This window comes from Neofelis nebulosa, chromosome 9 (genome assembly GCF_028018385.1).
Source record: "Neofelis nebulosa isolate mNeoNeb1 chromosome 9, mNeoNeb1.pri, whole genome shotgun sequence".
Taxonomy (NCBI): Eukaryota; Metazoa; Chordata; class Mammalia; order Carnivora; family Felidae; genus Neofelis; species Neofelis nebulosa.
The window spans coordinates 76,673,941-76,696,004 of NC_080790.1; the positions used below are offsets into that span (position 1 = coordinate 76,673,941).

The window sequence follows — 22,064 nt, forward strand, 5'->3', positions numbered from 1 at the left end:
TGGGTATGTGTGAAATAACTTGTCCTAATCTTTGGCTATGTTCTGCCCTTTTCATATGGATCTGCAGTCTGTTTTTGCTATTGCTTTGTGGGAGCTCTTCACTCAATAAAGGAAATACATCTTTATCTGCATATATGTCACAAATAATACCAGTTTGTCATTTGTCTTTCAACTTTTTTTGATGCTTTTTGAATAAAGTTACTTTTAAAATCTTGATTTAGTCAATATATTCATCTTTAAATTCATGGGGTTTGGGTCACTATTCGAAGGCCCGTCCTTTTTTTATTATTATTAAATTATTCATCTGAAATATCTCAAAGTGGAGCGCTAGGATTTTTAATTAAATATTTAATCCAGCTTAAATTTGTATCAGTACATAACATAAAGGAGAGATTCAGTTTTGATATTTTTTCTAAATTTTTAAACAATGGTTCCCAAGACCATTTATTGAAGAATCATCGTTTCCTTTCTTACTGACACTCCATCTTCATCGTATGATAAATCGCATATATTTATATCTTTCTGAACTCTCTTTTCTAAAACACAGCTTTGTATGTGTATTTCTGCACTGATACTCACTGTTTTAATTATGTAGCTTTGCACTGTGTTTTCACATAACAAAATAATGCAAAATATGAAAACAGGATGGCACACACCAAAAATATTTCCTAACTTGTGTTATTTTACAATATTAAAATATTGCAAAGGTTCAAGATTAACAAATGAGACAAATGATATGAATACTAACAATAAAAACGAACACACACATGTTAGGAACACACATACTTTACAGTTTACATAGTGCTTTCACATTACTTAACACTATGTCCACCACACTAGAAGCTATTGTTCCTTACCCAATCATAATAAGGAACTCAGATTTGTTAACTCACCTATGATCACATAGTTAGTAAATGGCAGAACTACAACCTGAACTTCATATTCCATGATCCTTCCATGAACCCACTAAGTTAAAAATAGAGCAATTACCTATAAAAGCTCAAAAATTTTTTAATGTTTATTTATGAGAGAGAGAGAGATAGAGGGTGAGCAGGGGAGAGGCAGAGAGAGAGAGGGAGACAGAATCCCAAGCAGGCTCTGTGCCATCAGCACAGAGCCCGATGTGGGGCTTGAACCCATGAACCATGAGTTTGCAACCTGAGCCAAAACCAAGAGTTGGATGCTTAACCCACTGAGCCACCCAGGCGCCCCCCAAATTTCTTATTTTTAAGCAAACTATCTTACCAAGTATACATTCTATACACACGCACATATATAAACACACACATATAACTACACATAGGTATTATACACCTGTACACATACATACACGTGCATGTGAATGCACACACATACCTTTATTTGAATGAAGAAAAAACTTTTAAATCCAAGCTGATATTCCTGAAGCTTTGATAATTCCACCAATATTACAGACCCTAACTATGTAACACAAAAGAATGAAAAAAAACTAAAAATTGGTACTATATTTCCTTAGAGATGGTTACCTTCTCTTGGTTTCCCAAATGCAGTTAAAATACAAAATATTTTCTTTTTTTTAATGTTTATTTATTTTTGAGAGAGACACAGCACAAGCAGGGGAGGGTCAGAGAAAGAGAGAGACAGAGCATGAGTGGAGGAGAGGCAGAGACTTAACCGACTGAGCCACCCAGGCACCCCAAATATTTTCATTTTCTAGTAAGAGTATTTCCTCAGGTAGTAATTATTACTAAACTGAAAGAGATCCGTTTTGGATACCTAATAAAACAGGTCCTACTATCAGACCACCAGGAAGGATCTAAAAGCAAGAGACTATAGCTGTGTATATTAAAAATCCAGATCAGCCCTGAGATTCACTGGGGGAAAAAATTACTATCGTCAAATGTGAGAGTATATAAGGCAGAGGGTCTACAAATTTCCCCGGGAGACTATGGTATACCAACCACCATGTCATGTAGCCCAGCCAGGAGAAAAAAAAATTTTTCAAAGAATGGTAGAAGGGGTCTTACCAATACATTCTCCCAATTTAAGCTGCAGTGTTAGCCAAAGATCCTGAGCCACACAAGGTTACTGTAGGGATATATTATTACTGATTTCCTATCCGTTAAAAGCTTATACATATTATATTGCATATATCATGCACAATAAATTGTATGAAAAGTATTATTACCTCATCTATTCAAGCTGCCAAATGAAGGATGATGTGATAAAAAAGTAAAAAATGAAGCTATTATATCCCCAAGCACTGATGAGACTTTACAAATACCAAATCGTTATATTATGTAATATGACAACCAAATTTGAATCAATTAAGCCTTGGAGAGGATCACATTCTAAAAATTAGTTTTAGTAGAGGAAAGAGATGACTTTGGAGAAAGAGAAGTGGGTTTGGAAGAGACGGCATAGTGGGACTTCTTTGATTACAGGTCAGGGACTTGCTAGAAAGGAGACTCTGCCCACAGGGAAAACAGAAGCAAGTGATCTGCTCCAGTGCTTGGCAGGGTACTCTTGTTACCCAACGTATTCAAGCGACATGTTACATGAAACACAGAAGCAGCCAGTACCCCACCTGAGGTAAAGGATGCCAGCCTATACTTTTCCCTAGGTAGCATGATGGCATCTCTTTCCAGGCATGAGGAATCGATAGCAGACATAACCCATAGGGCAGCTTTGATACTTGAAAAGAAAATAGGTCCTCAAGTAGTAGACCCAAAGAATGAAATACACATACCTATCCCAAAATAGAGGAAAGCAGAAAGGGAGCTTGACTTTCAAAATAATGTGTTCTCCACAATAGCAAATATATTCTCTGGGGCAGTGAATCATTATGCCAAGATGACTGTGTGAGATTCATTTTTAATTTTTTCCTACAGCATTCAAAGGAATTCAAACTCTGAGAGGATATCACAAAAATATAAAACACTTCACAGGTCACACATTTAGAAACACAAAACACTTGTAACTAATAAAGGTAAATAGAATTTTTTTTCTAATCTTTCAGGAAATAAGGAACTACCCAGAAATTTCATTTGTTTTCCAAAATTAAAGACATTTCCGTATCTTTTTTATTAGAGAACAAATTCAGGAACGAAGACTGATCCTCTCATCTTTGAAAATTTACAATAAAATCATTACTTGGTTTTAAAAATTAACTTAAAATGGAGATTAATGGTTCCATTAAGCCATGAATATATTTTGTATACACACACACACACACACACACACACACACATTTTATACATATACACATATCAGGTTTTTATACCTTTAAAATATGTTAGTCATTTTTTCTATTATTTGGAAGTTCTGTTAACCTGGACTATTCCTGAAACAAATGAATAATTCCATCTATTGGTTCTCTCACAGTATTAGAAACTTTTTTCCTTATTTTAAATATCTTTCAGTGTACCATCAATGTATTTACTACCATGGCGGTCATTTAGGAATAGATATCCTTATATAGAACTTCTGATCTCTATCAAGATTAACAAGACCAAAAATATTCCTGTTTTTAAAGCTAGAAGTACTAAAATTAAACTGATATTGAAAACAAAAGACAAAAAAATAAACTCAAAAATAACTCAGGAAAATCTTTTTTTTTGTACTGATGGATTGCTGAATATATTAAATACATGAAAAATAAATCAAACGGAAATGCTTCAGCTTACATCTTCATATGTTTACATGATGAAAACTTAGGGTTATTATTCAAGTTACTTATTCAAATTATAGTGTGCTGTGAGACAGAATTATGATTGTGGCGCCCTCTGCTGGGTTTTCTAGTCACAGACTCAACCTAATATCCCTATCAGTTAAAATCAAACATTTGAGGCATCAAGTGATAAACCACTTTTTCAGTCACTGACCATTTTAAGCCTTGGCAAAGATTGTATAAAAGATTATATAATCAACATCCATTTTACCATAACAGGATTTTACCAATTTATCATTAAGTAAAATATCAGTACAGATTTTTCTTTTAAAATAGGAAGATAATACAAAAATTACACTAAACATGTTTTAATAGGTCTTATTTTTGTCACCACTTCCATCCCTTGGCAATATATTCACATTTTTAACACAACATTTGTGATAAGACTTTTTAATAAATTGCTATTTTGGTAATTTGATGTATTTTTTTCCTACCTTGTTAGTTCAATCAAAATAGTTTACTTTAAAACATGAGAACAACCCTTAATATTCTCTTCATTATTAGAAAAAGATGGAAAGATGTTCTAGAGGTACTCATCACAAGTAATAATTAATAAATTGCTTCCATTTCCTGAACGTCAACTATGAAGAATATGTGTTACACACTTTCTATGTATTATATCCGGTTCTAAGAGATAATATAAACTCATATAAATTGACATAATGTAAATTGCTCAAGATGAATTTCAGAGCCAAGACTCAAACGTAGACGTAGGTGGGTCTCATTCAAAGACTCAAACCTTTCCACCAAACAATACAACATCAGTAAAAAAGTACCTCTTGCATGCAATTTCTCCATTTGTCAATGCAACAACTGGGGGTGGATGAAGGCGGTGTGGAGTAAGTTGATGAGAAAAAAATGTCAGAGGAGGGCAAGACAGGCATTCGTGCATAAAATAATAACGTAGACCTTTATGAAAATATTTTTATTTTACATGATGCTGCCAGCTAGCGGCCCTATTTCATACTAGAAACAATACTTAAGTTTTACATTACTGAATAAAAAAATTCCACATTTAACATTCTAGGACCATGTTCCTAAATTTTTTTTTTTTAATTTTTTTTTTTTAACGTTTATTTATTTTTGAGACAGAGAGAGACCGAGCATGAATGGGGGAAGGTCAGAGAGAGAGGGAGACACAGAATCTGAAACGGGCTCCAGGCTCTGAGCAGTCAGCCCAGAGCCTGATGCGGGGCTCAAACTCACATACCGCGAGATCGTGACCTGAGCCGAAGTCGGATGCTTAACCGACTGAGCCACCCAGGCGCCCCCATGTTCCTAAATTATATATGCATAAACCTGACTTAGTGATATTTTACATTAAAAGGAGAATGTCTCCTCAAACACCACTAGCATCCCTTGTCCTAACCCCCGATAAAATGGAGATATGCCTAAGTGGGAAAGAATTCAGCAAGTGCCAACATGTAGAAACTAAAAGGCAAACCTGTCACTATCTATGAAAAAGGAACCCATATTATTTAAATATTTTTGGATAATTTTAGGATACTTTTAGATTCCTTAGTGACAAAATACATAAATATTTGTCTATATTATGAAAAGCTTGCCATAGGTGAGCATAAAAACAAAATTATTGCCTGAGTATTGCTCAGGCATAATTCTATGCAGACGTAAAATTAGAGCGCATCTGATAAAGTAATACTGTTAGCAAAGTTCATTAGTTTAGTTCAGAGAAAAGTTACAGCAACAAAATTTCCTTTGAGAAAAAAGTATCTGAGTACAATGTTTTTACATTTGAAAAAGTCATATTACACAAATAATTCACTATCTGAAGAGAAATATCCTAGGCAACACACATGAAGGAGGAGTACGCAGCTCTTCATCGTATGTTGTTTAACATGGTGATAAAAATATATTATTGGCTGATTTCTTTCATCATATGACATGACAATTATTTTTTTTTAATTTTTTTAAAGTTTATTTATTTTTGAGAGACAGAGAGAGACAGAGTGCAGGGGAGGAGCAGAGAGAGAGAGAGACACAGAATCTGAAGCAGGCTCCAGGCTCTGCGCTGTAGGCACAGAGCCCGACGCGGGGCTTGAACTCAAGAACCCTGAGATCATAACCTGAGCCAAAGTCGGACGCTTAACTGACTGAGCTACCCAGGCAGCCCAACATGATAATTATTTAGATAATTCTCTCAGTGAAGAAATTTATCCTGACAATCAGCTTAGATGAAAAGGCAACGTGTTCTATATTATAATACTGCATAAAACAGAAATCTTCTGGCATTATATTCACAGCAAGGAAAACAAATGGTTTTATTCTGTAATGAAAAAGCAAAGCAGGAAGTGGAAACGAAAGTACCCAAAATATAGCAAAGAAGAAAGAGACAGCCCATCTGTTGGATTAACTGAGAAGGTCAAAATGGAAACAAAAAGAGACAGTCCAGTATTCCTTTTGACCTACATTCTGTTATACACACACATGCATGTACGCACACACGCACACACTCACACAACTGCAAAGTGTAAAGACACCCTTATCCTACTGAGTAGGTGCATCTTACATGATGCTGATTTTGCAGCAGGAAACAATAAAAGTTTGTATTACACACACACACATATGCACACACATCATTACAATAAACATTAGTGAGAAAAACACTAATTATAAATTCATTTTAAAACACTACAAATATTTCCACAAAGGGAACATGCAACTTACAAACATTTCCTGTATTGTCAAAGCTGGTAAGAACATCTTCAACATTCAAAGATCCATTATTATGCCTAGGAAGGAATAAAACATTTTAGTCAATGATTCTGAAATATTAACATTTATTAATGTTTTTAAAAGCTGAGACACTGTATTGTGATGCGCCCACTCAACACTAATAAACCCTTCCCTGCTATATTTTCAAAATAGTTTCCGCCCACTAGAGGGAGAAGGAAAAGAAGTAACAGAATACATTCCTCAGGATATTTAATGTGATGATATTCTTGATGAGTAATCTACATTTTAAAGTATTAATAAATATTTTTTATCATTTTTGTTTTAGTTATATAAAGGTAAGGTAGATTATTAAAGACAACAAAACAAAACCATACCTTTAAGAATCTCAAGAGAGAAACAAACTGTCAACTCCACAACCACACTCGACAATATACAGATTTCCTCCATACCGGCCCAACAAACTCAGAACATCAGTCACAAAGAACTAACCCACCTTCAGATCTGCACGATCTACCTACAGAAAGTTGTAAATGTCAGGGGGCCAATAGTTTCATATCTTTTGCCCACTAACCTTACTTAATTCCACTCCCTTTTACTTCTAATCTCTCTTCACTTGGCAGCCCCTGAAATATCTAATTTGATTGCTGATATTTCATTAATACTTACAAAAGATACTATTCTTCATATACAAACATATACAAATGGGCCTTATTGTCAACAGGTCACAAAGTTTGAGACACTTTTCCAGGGGTGATCGAACACAAAAAATTGTTGCTAATGCGTCCACAATCTTCCATATTCTCCCCTATATAAGGGGAGTTCATTTACAGCTGTAGTTCTCTAGGATGTTGTAACAGTTCATAAGCAGTTAATTACAATTTACTTCATCAACACCACTTTGTCATTAAACTTATCATATCTGACATATATTGTTACCAACTGAACTGTGTCTCCAAATTTCACATGTTGAAGCCCTAACCCCTGGTACCTCAGCATAAAAGCGTATTTGGAGAAACGGCCTTATTTAAATAGGTGATTAAGTCAAAATGGGGTCATTAGGGTAGGCCTTCATCCAGTATGACTGCTGTCCTTACGAGGAAAGGAGACTGGGAAAACAGAGCATGCGCACAGAGGACCAACCGTGTGAAGAGGCAGCAAGAGGGCAGCTACTTGCAAGTCAAGGAGAGGGGCCTCAGAGGAAACCAAACCTGCAACACCTTCCTCTCAGACTTCTAGACCTAACACTGTAAAAAACAAATTTGTTGTATAAGCCATCCAGTCTGTGGCATTGTTTTTGGGAGCCCTAGCAAACTAATACATTTAGTAAGAAAATATACGTAAACTGTACTAGCCTTTGCAGAAGAACTTCTTATTTCTGTCATACAGACCCAGTTCTTGGACAGAGTGACTGAGATTGGAAGAAGTTATGTGCAATCATCACAGCCAAATAAGCATTGGGCTCAGAAGTATCATAATCTAAGAAGACAAAGCTACCAAAGTGTTACCAATAACACAGTGATTCTGTACCTTCTCTGTATACGTGATTCTAGGTAGAGATGAGGTTATACGCCCTAACTACAGGGATATAATATATCTATAATATATCTATGTATATGTTTCTCGAACCATTTTAGTTTAAAAACTACAGTATACATGTAAGAAAAAGAAAGAAAAAGGACAAAGTATTTAATACCTAAAATGCAAGATGAGGCTCTAAAAGTGATCAGCAACATGGCACAGAACTCAAAAAAGTTTTTCTTAAATATAAAAGCAATCTACAGTTCCTTCAAGAAAAACAATGCTCATAATCCTATCATGCAGAGACAACCACTATTCATATTTTGGTATAGAATTTTATTCCATGCGCATACTTTCATTAAATAACTAAGAGCATATTTCTCCTGTTTTGAAATTTGTGTTTTAAGATATTATAAAACAGTTTCCTACATCACTAAGTATTATTCTCTTGCAACATGAATTTAATGGCTGCCAAGCAGTTCAGCGAATGATTGTTGGCACCATAATTTACTGAACCAACACTTTATTTGTTGTATGTTTAGTTTGTGCCCAGTGTTATGCTGTTATGCATATCGTTACAATGAGCATCCTTGCAGAAACATCACTGAGCCCATTTCTCATTTTCCTGAGGACAAATCCCTAAAAGTTTCTCAATTCAGGATGGATATATATTTGAAATTAAATATATATTTTGAAAAATGTTAAATATTTCTAAAAAAAACAGAAACTGGGATAATTGAAGTGAAATTCATGTTTAAAAATTAAAAAGCATTATTCAAAATAAAAGTGTGATTTGGCAAAATTATCACTGAAGCAGAACTTGTCTAGTCTTAAAAAGGTTACCTATGGAAGCCAAAAAAAACAGAGTGTAGCCTATGACATTTTTAAATGGGGTAGGAAGTGCTTGGATGGCTTAGTCGGTTAAGTGTCTGACTTCAGCTCAGGTCACGATCTCGCGGTTTGTGGTTTGAGCCCCACGTTGGCTCTGTGCTGACAGCTCAGAGCCTGGAGCCTGCTTCGGACTCTGTGTGTGTCTCTCTCTGCCCTTTCTCACCCCCTCAAAAATAAACATTTAAAAAATAAAATAAAATAAAATGGGGTAAGAAGTAGGGAAAGTGTAAAACTAACTCTATCCCTCTAAATAACTTACAAAAATGAAAATCGCTTATCTATGAAGTCTAGACATCCTAAAAGAAGGCATCTCATGAAAGAATAATGTCAGCAATCACTGTTTTCAACAGCGTAAGAATTAGTGCTAACTATAGGAAAACTCTCATGAACGTAATGAGGTAAAGATTCAGTTCGATTATTTCAAGTTCCCTATCACTTGTCCCAACTTCATGGACAGCTTTTTCTTAACAGAGTCATCTACTTTATTAATGTGTCAACTGTATAACGTCTTGTCTAACCCTAATCTTTCAACAGTTTACCTAGGTCCTGCCTGGACAATGTGGTTAGATAAAAATACTTATAAGGAAGGGACCCCAAAACTTCAATCTTAGCATTACACTAGCAATTGATGTTACTGAAAAATGACATTTTTTTTTTGCCAACATATCAAGGTATAAAAAGTTCACTCTATCTTTCTCCTAAACTCCAAAGCTTTAACTTCTTTCCCAAACCCTTAACACCAATAGCCATTGTAAATGTTCTCATCACAAAAAAGAAATAGTAGCTATGTGACATGACAGTGGTATTAGCTAATGCTATGGTGATCATCATTTGACAATATATAAGTGTATCAAATCGACACATTGTACACCTTAAATTTACATACTGTTATATATCAATTATCTCTCAATAGAGCTGGGGGGAAAATTACCCATAGTCAGTCTCTTCTTTTTTTTTTTTTTAATTTTTTTTTTTTTAACGTTTATTTATTTTTGAGACAGAGAGAGACAAAGCATGAACGGGGGAGGGGCAGAGAGAGAGGGAGACACAGAATCGGAAGCAGGCTCCAGGCTCAGAGCCATCAGCCCAGAGCCGGACTCGGGGCTCGAACTCACAGACCGCGAGATCATGACCTGAGCTGAAGTCGGACGCTCAACTGACTGAGCCACCCAGGCGCCCCCATAGTCAGTCTCTTCTAAAAGCCAACCCATTTTTTCATCAAGCACTTTAAGCTAACCTATAATTGAGGGTTTTTGAGTTTCTCCCAAGAATGGCCTATGGAGTAAGTAGACTAAGGAACAAGTCACTGGGGCAGATTATTATTTGAAAAGGAGGGAAACATGGGAGTTCGAGCCCCGCATCGGGCTCTGTGCTGACAGCTCAGAGCCTGAAGCCTGCTTCGAATTCTGTGTCTCCCTCTGTTTCTGCTCTTCCCCCGCTCATGTTCTGTCTCTCTCTCCTTCAAAAATAAATTTTAAAAAAAACATTAAAAAAATAAAATAAAATAATTCATCACTTCTTGTAAATCATTCCATTGTGTTGATTTAACAAACTTTAAAAAATGTACATGAAAGCAATGGTACGTCATTCCAAAACTACCTTCTAAACCACTACTTTTAGCTACTACAAGTAATTTGTTTTTAAACTCTAGAATGCTCACAATTCAAACAATACTGGACAATAAAGGTAGCTAAAGAAATGTAACGGAAGCAGGTTGAGAAAACAGCGGATACAAGATGTTAAAGGAACAAAAACGGGGATCCATCCATGTTGGGCAACTAACAGAAAACAAGAAGTGGTAAGAGAAATCAACATGAACAAAGTGGACAATGGAATGGAATAAACTATTCTTGGCAGAAATCCTCCCCTCCCTAAGCAACTGCAGTAATTTCAGTGATTTTCTATATGGTAACAGAATTATAGAGTAAGAAACAGAACGCTCAGAATAATCAATGAGGAAATTAGTTTATCTGGGCCTCAATCCCTTCAGCTGTAAAATGAATAAGTGGATACATGATTGCCTCACGAGAGGCAGCATGTGCAGAAGTTAAAAGTGCAGACTGTAGCTGTCATTACATAAAATGTTACCAATGGAGATAGCTAGATGAAGGGTATGTGAACTCCTTGTACTATTTTTGCAACTTCCTGAATGTCTGTAATTACTTCGAAATAAAAGTTTTTAAAAGTACAGGCTGTGGAACCAGACCACTGGGGTTTGAATACAGGCGCGATCACTGGCAGTGTGACCTCAATCAAGTCATTTAACCTCTCTGGGTTTCACTTTCCTCATCTGTAAAATGAGGATAATAACAGTACTTACCTCAAAAGGTGTTGCGTGGATTAAATAAGCTAATACATGTAAACCACTCACGACAGTGCTTGTGACATAGTAGTCACTCAGCAGTCAGCCATCATTAATGTGGTTGTGATCTTTTAAAAATTATTCTAAGATTGTGTTCAGCTCTAGAATATGTGCACGCTATTGTTACCTTTGTATTACTAATGTGGAGAGAAAAGAACTAGTGTGAAAAAAAGAGAAAAAAATCTTGGTAGCCATCGCAGCCAATGTTCTACCTCGGTCACCTGTCTTCTCTCCATAAATTAGGATTCAATGTCGAATTTACATAGACAGACTTGCATTTATTTATTTATTTAATTTTATTTTATTTTTATTATTATTATTTTTTAAATATTTATTTAGTCTTTTGAGACAGAGAGAGACAGAGCATGAATGAGGGAGGGTCAGAAAGAGAGGGAGACACAGAATCAGAAACAGGCTCCAGGCTCTGAGCTGTCAGCACAGAGCCCGATGCGGGGCTCGAACTCATGGACCGTGAGATCATGACCTGAGCCGAAGTCGGACGCTCAACCGACTGAGCCACCCAGGCGCCCCTATTTTATTTATTTTAAAAATGGATATATCACAAGGAACCATGCCACTGGAAAGGAGTCTCAGTTTACATTGGAGCCTGGGTTCCTGCCACACCAGGGTCATCTCCAGCAGGTGGAGAACCATGCCCTATTTTGAAAACTCGCACGAACCGGAAGATTTCCCATTCTCTCTAGCTAACCCTTACCAGGACTTGGAAGATGTCAGGAAATCGTTCATGGTACATACTACACTTACTGCATCTGGTCTACCAGCAGATGGAGAAGTTAAGTTTTAGAACTTTATACCTGAAGACCCCTATGGGATCACTCCGTTCTTCCTTCTCTTTAATTTCCTTATAGATGCTATCTTCCAATTGTGTAATCATCTTCATTGCTACTTTGCAGAGTTACCGGAAGGATTACAAGAATTAGAATACGACAAAGCACCTAGCTTGGCACCTGGCACACGGTAAACATTTCATGCATTTTCCTTCCCTTCCGGAACAGGAACTAAACTAATTATCTCCATCTGAAGACGAGGCAGTTGAGGTATTCTAATTAGAATCTCATAATGAATATCCAGGCAAGCTCACAAATCCCTAGGTTTTTATCTTCTTTTTGGAGTTTGCAACAAAGCAGTATTGTGAAACCAGATCCTAATGGTTCTTCCCTGCCCACCCTCGTCAATTTTTATCGAGATCCCAAATTTTCAGCTATTATGATGTCTTTTAAAGCTTAGATATTTTAAACTAAAATTGTTCGAGAAACATATACTATAAATAGACACCCTTTGTGAAAACTTTTTTTCTGAAAATTATTCCTCTCCTCACCTAAACCTTATTCAGTCACATTCCACTTAAAATGTTTTTTGCTCTTCTTACAGTTACTGTAAATGTGCTCCTCCCTCCCTTTCAAGATGTGAAATCTTGTCAAAAAAGGCAGATTTTATAAAATCAAACACCTACAGTAATATTGCAACACGCTAGACTGTAACTGTGAGAGAAAATTAATTCGGTAAAAATGGTATCTTGTTACTTCAGGGTGCAACTCTTCTGTCTCTTTTAAAACGATTTTTAAAGCCAGAACAGTCTGTGTGCTTCTCACAGTCTCCGTGTTTTCAGCTGGATTTTCTCCTCCTATTCTTAAGATTCCATTCTGAAAGCGACAAAATATGAATGGGAAAAATACCAAAGCTTGATTTTTCAGATAACTACTCCTTGAAGAGTAGTTTAGAAAATTCTGTTTCCACTTTCAGCTTCAAAAAGAACTTGGCTTTCTGTCATAATCAAATGCTATGAGAGAATGGTTAAATGAACCTTTTGATTTGCAAGCCACTTTATCCTCAAATGCCACTACATTCCTGAGACTTTTTTCCCTCAGTTCTGAGGATACAACAAAACCCAGTTAAAGCAGCAGGATTTCCTAATACAATGCTGCAAAACCGAAGTTCTGATCAAGATTACCTGCAAACTCAACAGAATGCATAATGAGATTCTTACTAGACTGCTTTTCTTCTACAAGAGAAAAATACTTTTAAAAATATCTTAACCAGAATGATGTTTACCTTAAAGAAATGCTGTACTCAGGATAGAAGACACTTGTATATTGGATCCATGCACCAACGTCCTCTTCAGTTGTCCTTTTTTGGGCTTCTGTTACTGAAAACAGATTAAATGATTCGAATCTTCTCACAGATACGTGTCGCAGACAGCCATCCAGGTGTTTTTGCTTCAGAACCTTTGAAATAAAACCAAATATTGTGCTCATATTATATAAACACAAGTGTTCAAAGTTTAAGTGGGAAGGGGAGTTTCATTTCCAATAATGGCAGATTAGATAATGGAGACCAAACTCTTACTGGAGACGACTAGAGAAGATGGGCAAAATATCTTAAAACATTACTTGATAGTATCAGAGAACAAAGAAGATAGTGAAGATTTACCAGTCTCAGAACTCAGAAAGGGAATAAATCTAGAGAGGTGAGCCTGGCTTTTGCAATCACTTTCCTTGAGGGGAACACAGGTCCAATTCCAAAAGAAAGAGCTAAGACGATAAGCAGCACCTTTTGCAGCCTGTAGAGTTAGGGGGTAAAAGTTGATTTTCAAAGCTACCTAGGCAGAGGCAGGTATGTTATTCCAAGCCTGTCTCATGTGTGTGTGTGTATGTGTGTCTGTTTTAAGATAAACCAAATGAGTACTTTTGTTGGGGACATTTAAATGTGGGTTTTTAACTATGGGAGAACCAAATATAGCTGTAAGCTTAATGATGTTAAGCAAAAACCCTATAGCTCTGAATCTGAATAAAATATAATAGAAACAAATGATGTATTTATTAAAACATTTTTTAAAATGTATATGTTTCTTACATCAGACCTCTTAAAAGTTCTAAAACAGGGGCTCCTGGGTGGCTCAGTTGGTTAAGCATCTGACTCTTGATCTCAGCTCAGATCATGATTTCATGGTCCATAAGTTCGAGCCCCATGTTAGGCTCTGTGCTGACCGCATGGAGCCTGCTTGGGATTCTCTCTCCCTCTTTGCCCCTCTCCTGCATGCGTACTCTCTTTCTCGTTCTCAAATTAATTAAAAACAAAAAAGTTCCAGAAACAGTGACCAAACTAGAAGCAATGAGCACATTTAATGCCCAAATTGCTGTCTCTAAATATCATTTTCTACTAAAACAAAGTAAGGTCCCTTGGAGAAACAGCACGAATTGTACAAATGAACCTGGAATATCCTGCATATAAGAAAAAAAGAAAGCCATAAAAAATTAAGGGTTATGTCAAAAAGGCTCCAGAGCCTATTTGAATAGGGTCCATTGGCTAAAGATGGAACAGTATGAGCATTAACAAAGGTAATAAATGTAATAGAATCAAAACATACAAGTTCATTGGGGTATTTTCTTAAAAAAAAATGATCACTAAAGGATGCTAGAGAATGAACTTATTTTGAAAACTAGTAAATAAAGAGAAAGAATCAAGTATCTGTCTGTCTTTCCTATATGAACTGTAACTGAGAATATCCAAGTAGAAGGGGAAATTTCTCCTTATAGCAGTATCCCAGGGAATAAATGAAGAAGGAATGATGCAATTAGAATATCACCATTTTTCAACCTCTCCATGAATTCATGAACCTAGAAAATCATCATCAAGAAGAAAAATAACCAGACACGACTATGATTACTGATGAAAGCACACTCTACCATCATTTGACCAACCAAACCAAACCAAACAAAAAACGTTAAATCTGAATCTGATCAAGCCTCTAGACCTACAAAATAGGAACTTACAGGAACTAGGAATACAGGAACACATTAAACATCATCATCAAGTACAATGAGCAAAGTTCAAATTATGGAGAACTCCTAAGAGACAAGAAACTCAGTTTCTTCAATAAATAAATGGCAAGGGTTGAAAGACATATCGGCAGAAGAAACATTTAGATTAAAAATACTTATAAAATGGGGCACCCAGCTGGCTCAGTCAGAAGAATGTGCAACTCTTGATCGCTGGGTCATGAGTTCAAGCCTGACGCTGGGTGTAGAGATTACTTAAATAAAAATTTTATGGGGCACCTGGGTGGCTCCATCAGTTAAGTATCTGACTTTGACTCAGGTCATGATCTCACAGCTCGTGAGTTCAGGCCCCGCATCAGGCTCTGTGCTGACAACTCAGAGCCCGGAGGCTGCTTCAGATTCTGGGTCTCTGGCTCCCTCTGCCCCTTCCCCGCTCATGCTCGCTCACTGTCTCTCTCTCTCAAAAATAAAGATTAAAAAACAAAAATTTAAAAAATTTTTAAAATAAAAACTTTATAAGAAAAAAAGACTTGTAAAACTTATCAAATAATAAAAAAGTTTAGATCTTATTTGAATCATGCTTCAAAATAATCAAATTGTAAACAAAATCTAGAGACAATGGGGAAAATCTGGAAACTGACCAGCTATTTATTTCATGACATCAAGAAATTATTCTGGGTGTGGTATGGTAGTTTAGTTATTTTAAAAAATTTTCTTAATGTTTATTTTGAGAGAGAGAGATCGAGAGACAGAGTGCTACCAGGAGAGGGGCAGAGGGAGACACAGAATCCAAAGCAGGCTCCAGGCTCCAAGCTGTCAGTACAGAGCCCGAGGAGGGGCTCGAACTCACGAATCATGAGATCATGACCTAAACGTCGGATGCATCACCTAAAAGTCGGATGCCTAACCAACTAAGCCACCTAGGCACCCCATGTTTTAGTTATTTTTTTAATGTCATCTTGTATAGGTACATACTGAAATATCTATAGAAAAAAATGATATATCTGAGATTCATTTCAGAAATTTTTTTTAAAAGTTTTTTGACGTTTATTTTTGAGAGAGAGAGAGAGACAGACAAGAGTGCGAGTGGGGCAGGGACAGAGAGAGGGAGACACAGAATCCAAACAGGCTCCAGGATCTGTGAGTTGTCAGCACAGAGCCAGACACAGGGCTTGAACCCACAACGCAGGGCTTGAACCCACAAACGGTGAGATCATGACCTGAGCCAAAGTCGGGCACTCAATCAACTGAGCCACCCAGGTACCCCAAGATTCATTTCAAAATAATCTGAGGTTGGGGTATAAAGAAAAGAGATATAAAATACGGTTGGTCAGGAGTTAAAAATTGTTGAAGTTGGGGCACCTGGGTAGCTCAGACAGTTGAGCGTCGGACTCTTGATTTTGGTTCAGGTCATGATTTCAGTTTGTGAGATTGAGCCCCACATGGGGTTCTGTGCTGACAGTGCAGAGCTTGCTTAGGATTCTCCTTCTCTCTGCCCCTCCCCTGTTCATGTGCTCTGTTTCTCTCTTTCTCTCTTTCAAAATAAATAAATAAACTTTTCAAAAAATTGTTGAAGTTTATGGATATCTGAGTGAGGATTATCCTGTTATCTCCAGTTTTGTATATGTTTGAAATTTCCCATAATAGAAAGCTTTTTTAAAGATATAAAACATCCAGGGGTGCCTGGGAGGCTCAGTCAGTTGAGCATCCGACTTCAGCTCAAGTCATGATCTCACAGGTGGTGGCCTCAAGCCCCTCATTGGGCTCTGTGCTGACAGCTCCAAGCCTGGAGCCTGCTTCAGATTCTGTGTCTCCCTCTCTCTCTGTCCCTCCCCCTGCTCATGCACACACTGTCTCTCTCTCTCTCCCTCAAAAAATAAACATTAAAAAAAGATATAAAACATCCTAATAGTCATAAACAAGTGGAAAATAACTAAAAAGATACCTAAAACATCAAATATATTTGGAAAGAAAGCAATATAAATTGCTTTCTAAATAAAATTGAAAAACTGGTTTCTAAATATCTTATGAACCAAAAAAAAAAAAAGAAAAAGAAAACTCAATGGAAATTCGAAAGTATTTTGAACAGACTAATACATTTCAAACCACATGAAATGCAGATAAATTCACGCTAAGAGGAAAATTTGTGGAAAAGCTAAAAATCAGTAAGCTAAATATCCACTGCAAAAATTACAAAAAGAAGCAAGTTAAGTTCCCTAGTCAAAATTAATAAAGTAGAAGACAAAAATATAGATAGAAAGATTAAAACACCAAATGCCAGTTCTTTGAAGAGATTAATAAAACTGACAAATCCTTGATGACACTAATAAGAAAAAAGAGAGAAAATATAAATATCAATGTGACATAGAGAGATCACTATAGATCCAGCAGGCATTAAAAAAAACTAAAAATTTAGATGAATAGACAAAGTCCTAGAAGAATACAACTACTAAAACTGACACAAGAAGAAGTAAAAAGTCTGAACGGTCCTAAACTATTTTTTAAAATGTGATGCCTAAATAAAAGTCCTACCAAAGAAAACTCCAGGCCCAGATTGCTCACCAGCAAATCTGGTCTAAGACAACCCAATGTCTAAGTAAGAATCAATGCTTATCTGAAATATGGCCTTTTGTAGAAACGTGGATGGAACTGGAGAGCGTTATGCTAAGTGAAATAAGCTATACAGAGAAAGATACAATATGTTTTCACTCTTATGTGGATCCTGAGAAACTTAACAGAAGACCATGGGGGAGGGGAAGGGAAAAAAATAAAAGTTAGAGAGGGAGGGAGCCAAACCATAGAAGACTCTTAAAAACTTGGGGCGGCTGGGTGGCTCAGTCAGTTAAGCGGCCGACTTCGGCTCAGGTCATGATCTCGCGGTCCGTGAGTTCGAGCCCCACATCAGACTCTGTGCTGACAGCTCAGAGCCTGGAGCCTGCTTCAGATTCTGTGTCTCCCTCTCTCTGACCCTCCTCCGTTCATGCTCTGTCTCTCTCTGTCTCAAAAATAAATAAACGTTAAAAAAAAAATTAAAAAAAAAAAAACTGAGAATAAACTGAGGGTTGATGGGGGGTGGGAGGGAGGGGAAAGTGGGTGATAAGCATTGAGGAGGGCACCTGTTGGGATGAGCACTGGGTGTTGTATGGAAACCAATTTGACAATAAATTTCATATTTAAAAAACAAGAGAGAATCAATGCTTATCTTGCCACACTCTTCACTAAATCTTCAAGTAACCCTATGGGGTAGATACTTGTTATATGAGACAGGAAACAAGGGGATGTTAATTTGCTCAAAGTCAGAAAGCTAGGAAAAAGCAAATCCAGACCGACTACAGAGCCTAAACTCTTAACATTTCTGCTTGTGGAGAATATGGTAGACATCAATCATCCATTCCAACTTCCTTCTAAGATACCTACTGATATTATAAAGCTAGAAAGCTAGAAGCCACGTTTCCCAGAGTCCCTACCAACCAAAGTTTCAGATGTGATTTTGTTAGCTAATCAGATGCACTAACGTGTGCTCTGAAAGAGGAATAGACGTGGTAATTACATTTCTGTGATTTTCACTGGTAGAACAGTTGTAAAGACTTTTGGCTCTTCTGTAGCATCTTCAGCAGAGGTCCAGTATTCCCTCCCTAATTTAACGGGAAGTGAGAGGAGGCACAAGGGGCATCACCTCTGCTGGGAGAGATCTAGTAGGCAAAATGTGCCTCCAGAGTCTGTAGTTCTGGCAGCAGCTTCCTCATCACCAGAGACAATAGATAAAATAGTGTAATGCTGGAGACAGATCAGATTCTTCATTTTGGTAGAGGTGACATTTCTGTTGGCAGGTCAGCTTTGCATTGTTCTGGGACTTTGTGTTGTTCTGGGGCTCATTCTTGGCCTGCTCCTCTGGTACGTCCAAAGAGTAAGTACTTAATCCACTATATTAAATCACTTCCTGCTAAAGACAGCTAGAGTTGTTTCTCTTACCTAAAGAGGAACTCTGACTCTAAGGATGCCATAATTCTTATATGCAAAAGAGCAAACCAAGGTCAGCACCAAGCCAGAGAACACATCAGTATGAACATATCTTTACTTTTTTTTTTAATTTTAATTAATTTATTTTTTTAAGTAGGCTTCACGCCCAGCGCCGAGCCCAATGCAGGGCTTGAACTCACAACCCTGAGATAAAGACCCTGAGATCAAGACCTGAGCTGAGATCAAGAGTCAGACGCTTAACCAAATGAGCCACCCAGGTGCAGTTTTATCTTTTATCAAGATAAAATCTTGAGGGAAATCTGTTTAAAATTTATACACTATGTATAAGATGTAAAAGTTTCGGTTTTTTAATGGAGGATCAGAAAAGGTTGTCTCTCTTTGATTTGGTTGAAGGTTTCTTTTTTTTTTTTTTAAAGAATGAATTATTTAAAAGTCTTTACCAAAAACAGGGCCTTATTACTATGTCAACCATGGTTATCAGGAAGAAAAACCACCCAAGAGAGCTAACTCTTAAGACAAAAACAAAGTAATTAAACTTTTAAAAATGTAAAATGTAGATATAAATTGTCGTGTATTTTGTCCATCTAATGTCCAAAAAGCAAACACCTTTTTTTTTTTTAATATTTATTTTTGAGACAGAGAGAGACAGAGCATGAACGGGGAAAGGTCAGAGAGAGAGGGAGACACAGAATCTGAAGCAGGCTCCAGGCTCTGAGCTGTCAGCACAGAGCCCGACGTGGGGCTCGAACTCACGGACCGTGAGATCATGACCTGAGCCGAAGTCAGACGCTTAACCGACTGAGCCACCCAGGCGCCCCTCAAACACCTTTTTATATTAATTATGTTGTCAAGATTACAGCACCACATGTCTGATGTCAAGATTACAGCACCACAAAGCACTAAGGCAAAAAATCAAGTTGCCACAGGTATAATATTAGAAGGGGCTTTTACAGTTTAAATAAATCCCATGATCTACAATATGAACAAGCTGATACCCAATGGAAGTAACAGGCAATACATTTAGGGTAAAAACAACACTTCTTTATATAATCTATATTCAGCAAAGGTAATTACAATGGGATATCAAGTCCAATTACTTTTGACATTTCTTTTTAGTTTGAAGATTCAGTTACTTAAAAACAATTTTTTTAATGTTTATTTTGAGAGAGAGGGAGAGACAAAGAGACAAGCACAAGCAAGGAAAGAGCAGAGAGAGAGGAGGCAGAATCCAAAGCAGGCTCCGGGCTCTAAGCTGTCAGCACAGAGCCAGACGCAGGGCTCAAACCCACAAACCATGAGATCATGACCTGAGCCAAAGTCAGACACTCAACCCACTGAGCCACCCAGGCGTCCCTGAAGATTCAGTTATTTTAATGCCACCAATAATGCTTGCAGCTTTGTGAGCTGACAGGATACTTGAATCTCCCATCGAGGTATAATCTTATCAACTACCATTTTTAGAATATTACCTTCAAAGCTCCTAGGTACCTAATTAAATAAAATCCAGATTGCATTATCTGGGGTGAAGGAAAATGCTCAAAGTCAAGACATTGTCTAATTCCTCTAAATCAACGAGTTCTTTAATCAAGGATACATGTTATACCAAATAAGTTCATGTCAAAATATCAAATATCCGAAGGGGTAAAAAAATGCATGGACTGCTGGACCCATCAGGTAAAAAATGTATGCAACTAAACACAATGAAAGTCTAAAACCCATTTAATTTACCTGAAGTATTTGTTTACTCCAGAACTAAAATACATTGAACATAACTATGTAGGAAGCCTACTAACCAATACTCTAAAAGTAGTGTCACTCAGAAAATGAGCAAGGGTTTTGCAGTAGGAGAGCCTCTCCCTCAATAGTTGAGTGCAAGCACATTTATTATCCTTTGAGTTCAGTCTTTTCCCCTGTAAGACAGGAATAGTAATGCTTACATTGCAGCTTCTAATACAATGCCTGATATACGGTAACTGTAGACTGACTACAAGACTCGTGTGAAAATTAATTAAAATAATATACGTTATCTGGAAAACGTCTGGCTTAGAGCAGGTACTCAGTACATAGTTAACTAACTTCTGGTTAAACAAAGCAGACCGAACACGCACACAGTTATATCCTATCCCTTCCAAAACTCCCCACAATACCAGTTAAAAAGTAAAAATAGCAAAAATACAAAAGGACAAAGAGACCTGGAGGAGACATGATGAATGGTAACTTATTCGACAGGTTGCCAAAATCTAAGTGCTGACAAAGGGAAAGCCAAGAAACAGCAAAGTTCTACCACACACTCAGGAAAGACTCGGTCACTGGGGGCACTAATGGCAATGAGGATAGAGAAGTAAGACTAAACACAGAAACAGTGGTTGAAAATATTTTTAAGAAGTACTAGATCCCCTGATTCCATCAGCAATGCCAGGCAACTACCTCTCTCTCCCACAGTGGCACTCTGAATTCTCTAAATTTCTAGAGAAAGGGTATCATAAAATTATGGTCGTAAACATCAAGCAGAGCTTAGAATGGTATAAGATGCTCTTCATTCTGATGAACATCCCTTTCCCTCACTTACCTTCTACATCACAGGCAGTCAGTCTTATATCAGCCAGAGAAGAGATTGCAAGATTCCTTTTGGGGGCTATGGGCCAAGAGAAAAGACCTGTAGATACTGACATCTGGGATATCCCAACAAAATGGTCAATTACTGCAGAAATCACCCTATGGTAAAGACTTACTAATTCAATCAGGACAGTCTGAAACCAGAAGGGTGCTTAATTCTGGGGCCCCAAAGGGATAATAGTTCTCTTTTGAGAGTTAGGGAGCCCCCAAAAGAATGAAGCAAGAGAGTACAAAACAGAAATAAATAGGCTCAGTCAGTTAAGCGTCCAACTCTAGATTTTGGCTCAGGTCATGATCTCACAGTTGTGAGATCTTTTTCATAAAAATATCCTTTTAATAAAAGGTGCCCAATTCCCACAACTTCTAGGACAATAATTTATGTCACAACTGTTACCAAAAGGACTTGAAGTGGCTTAGAAAAATACAATACCACAGGATGCCATTCATTAAAGATGCATGAGGGGAATTAAAAATAAGGAAATAAGGGCAGGGA

General features: G+C 37.1%; 1 protein-coding gene across 5 annotated transcripts in view; it reads right to left on the reverse strand.

The window, feature by feature from the left end:
* The window catches only part of CAMKMT (calmodulin-lysine N-methyltransferase), a 408,282-nt gene that overhangs the window by 378,566 nt on the left and 7,652 nt on the right, over positions 1-22,064 (reverse strand). For all 5 annotated transcript variants that reach the window (XM_058684252.1, XM_058684251.1, XM_058684253.1 and 2 more), the window contains exons 2-3: positions 13,248-13,420; positions 6,395-6,459 (exon numbers count right to left, since the gene is read on the reverse strand). In XM_058684252.1, coding sequence (XP_058540235.1) covers positions 6,395-6,459; positions 13,248-13,420 — 238 coding nt within the window. The remainder of the gene's footprint in view (positions 1-6,394; positions 6,460-13,247; positions 13,421-22,064) is intronic.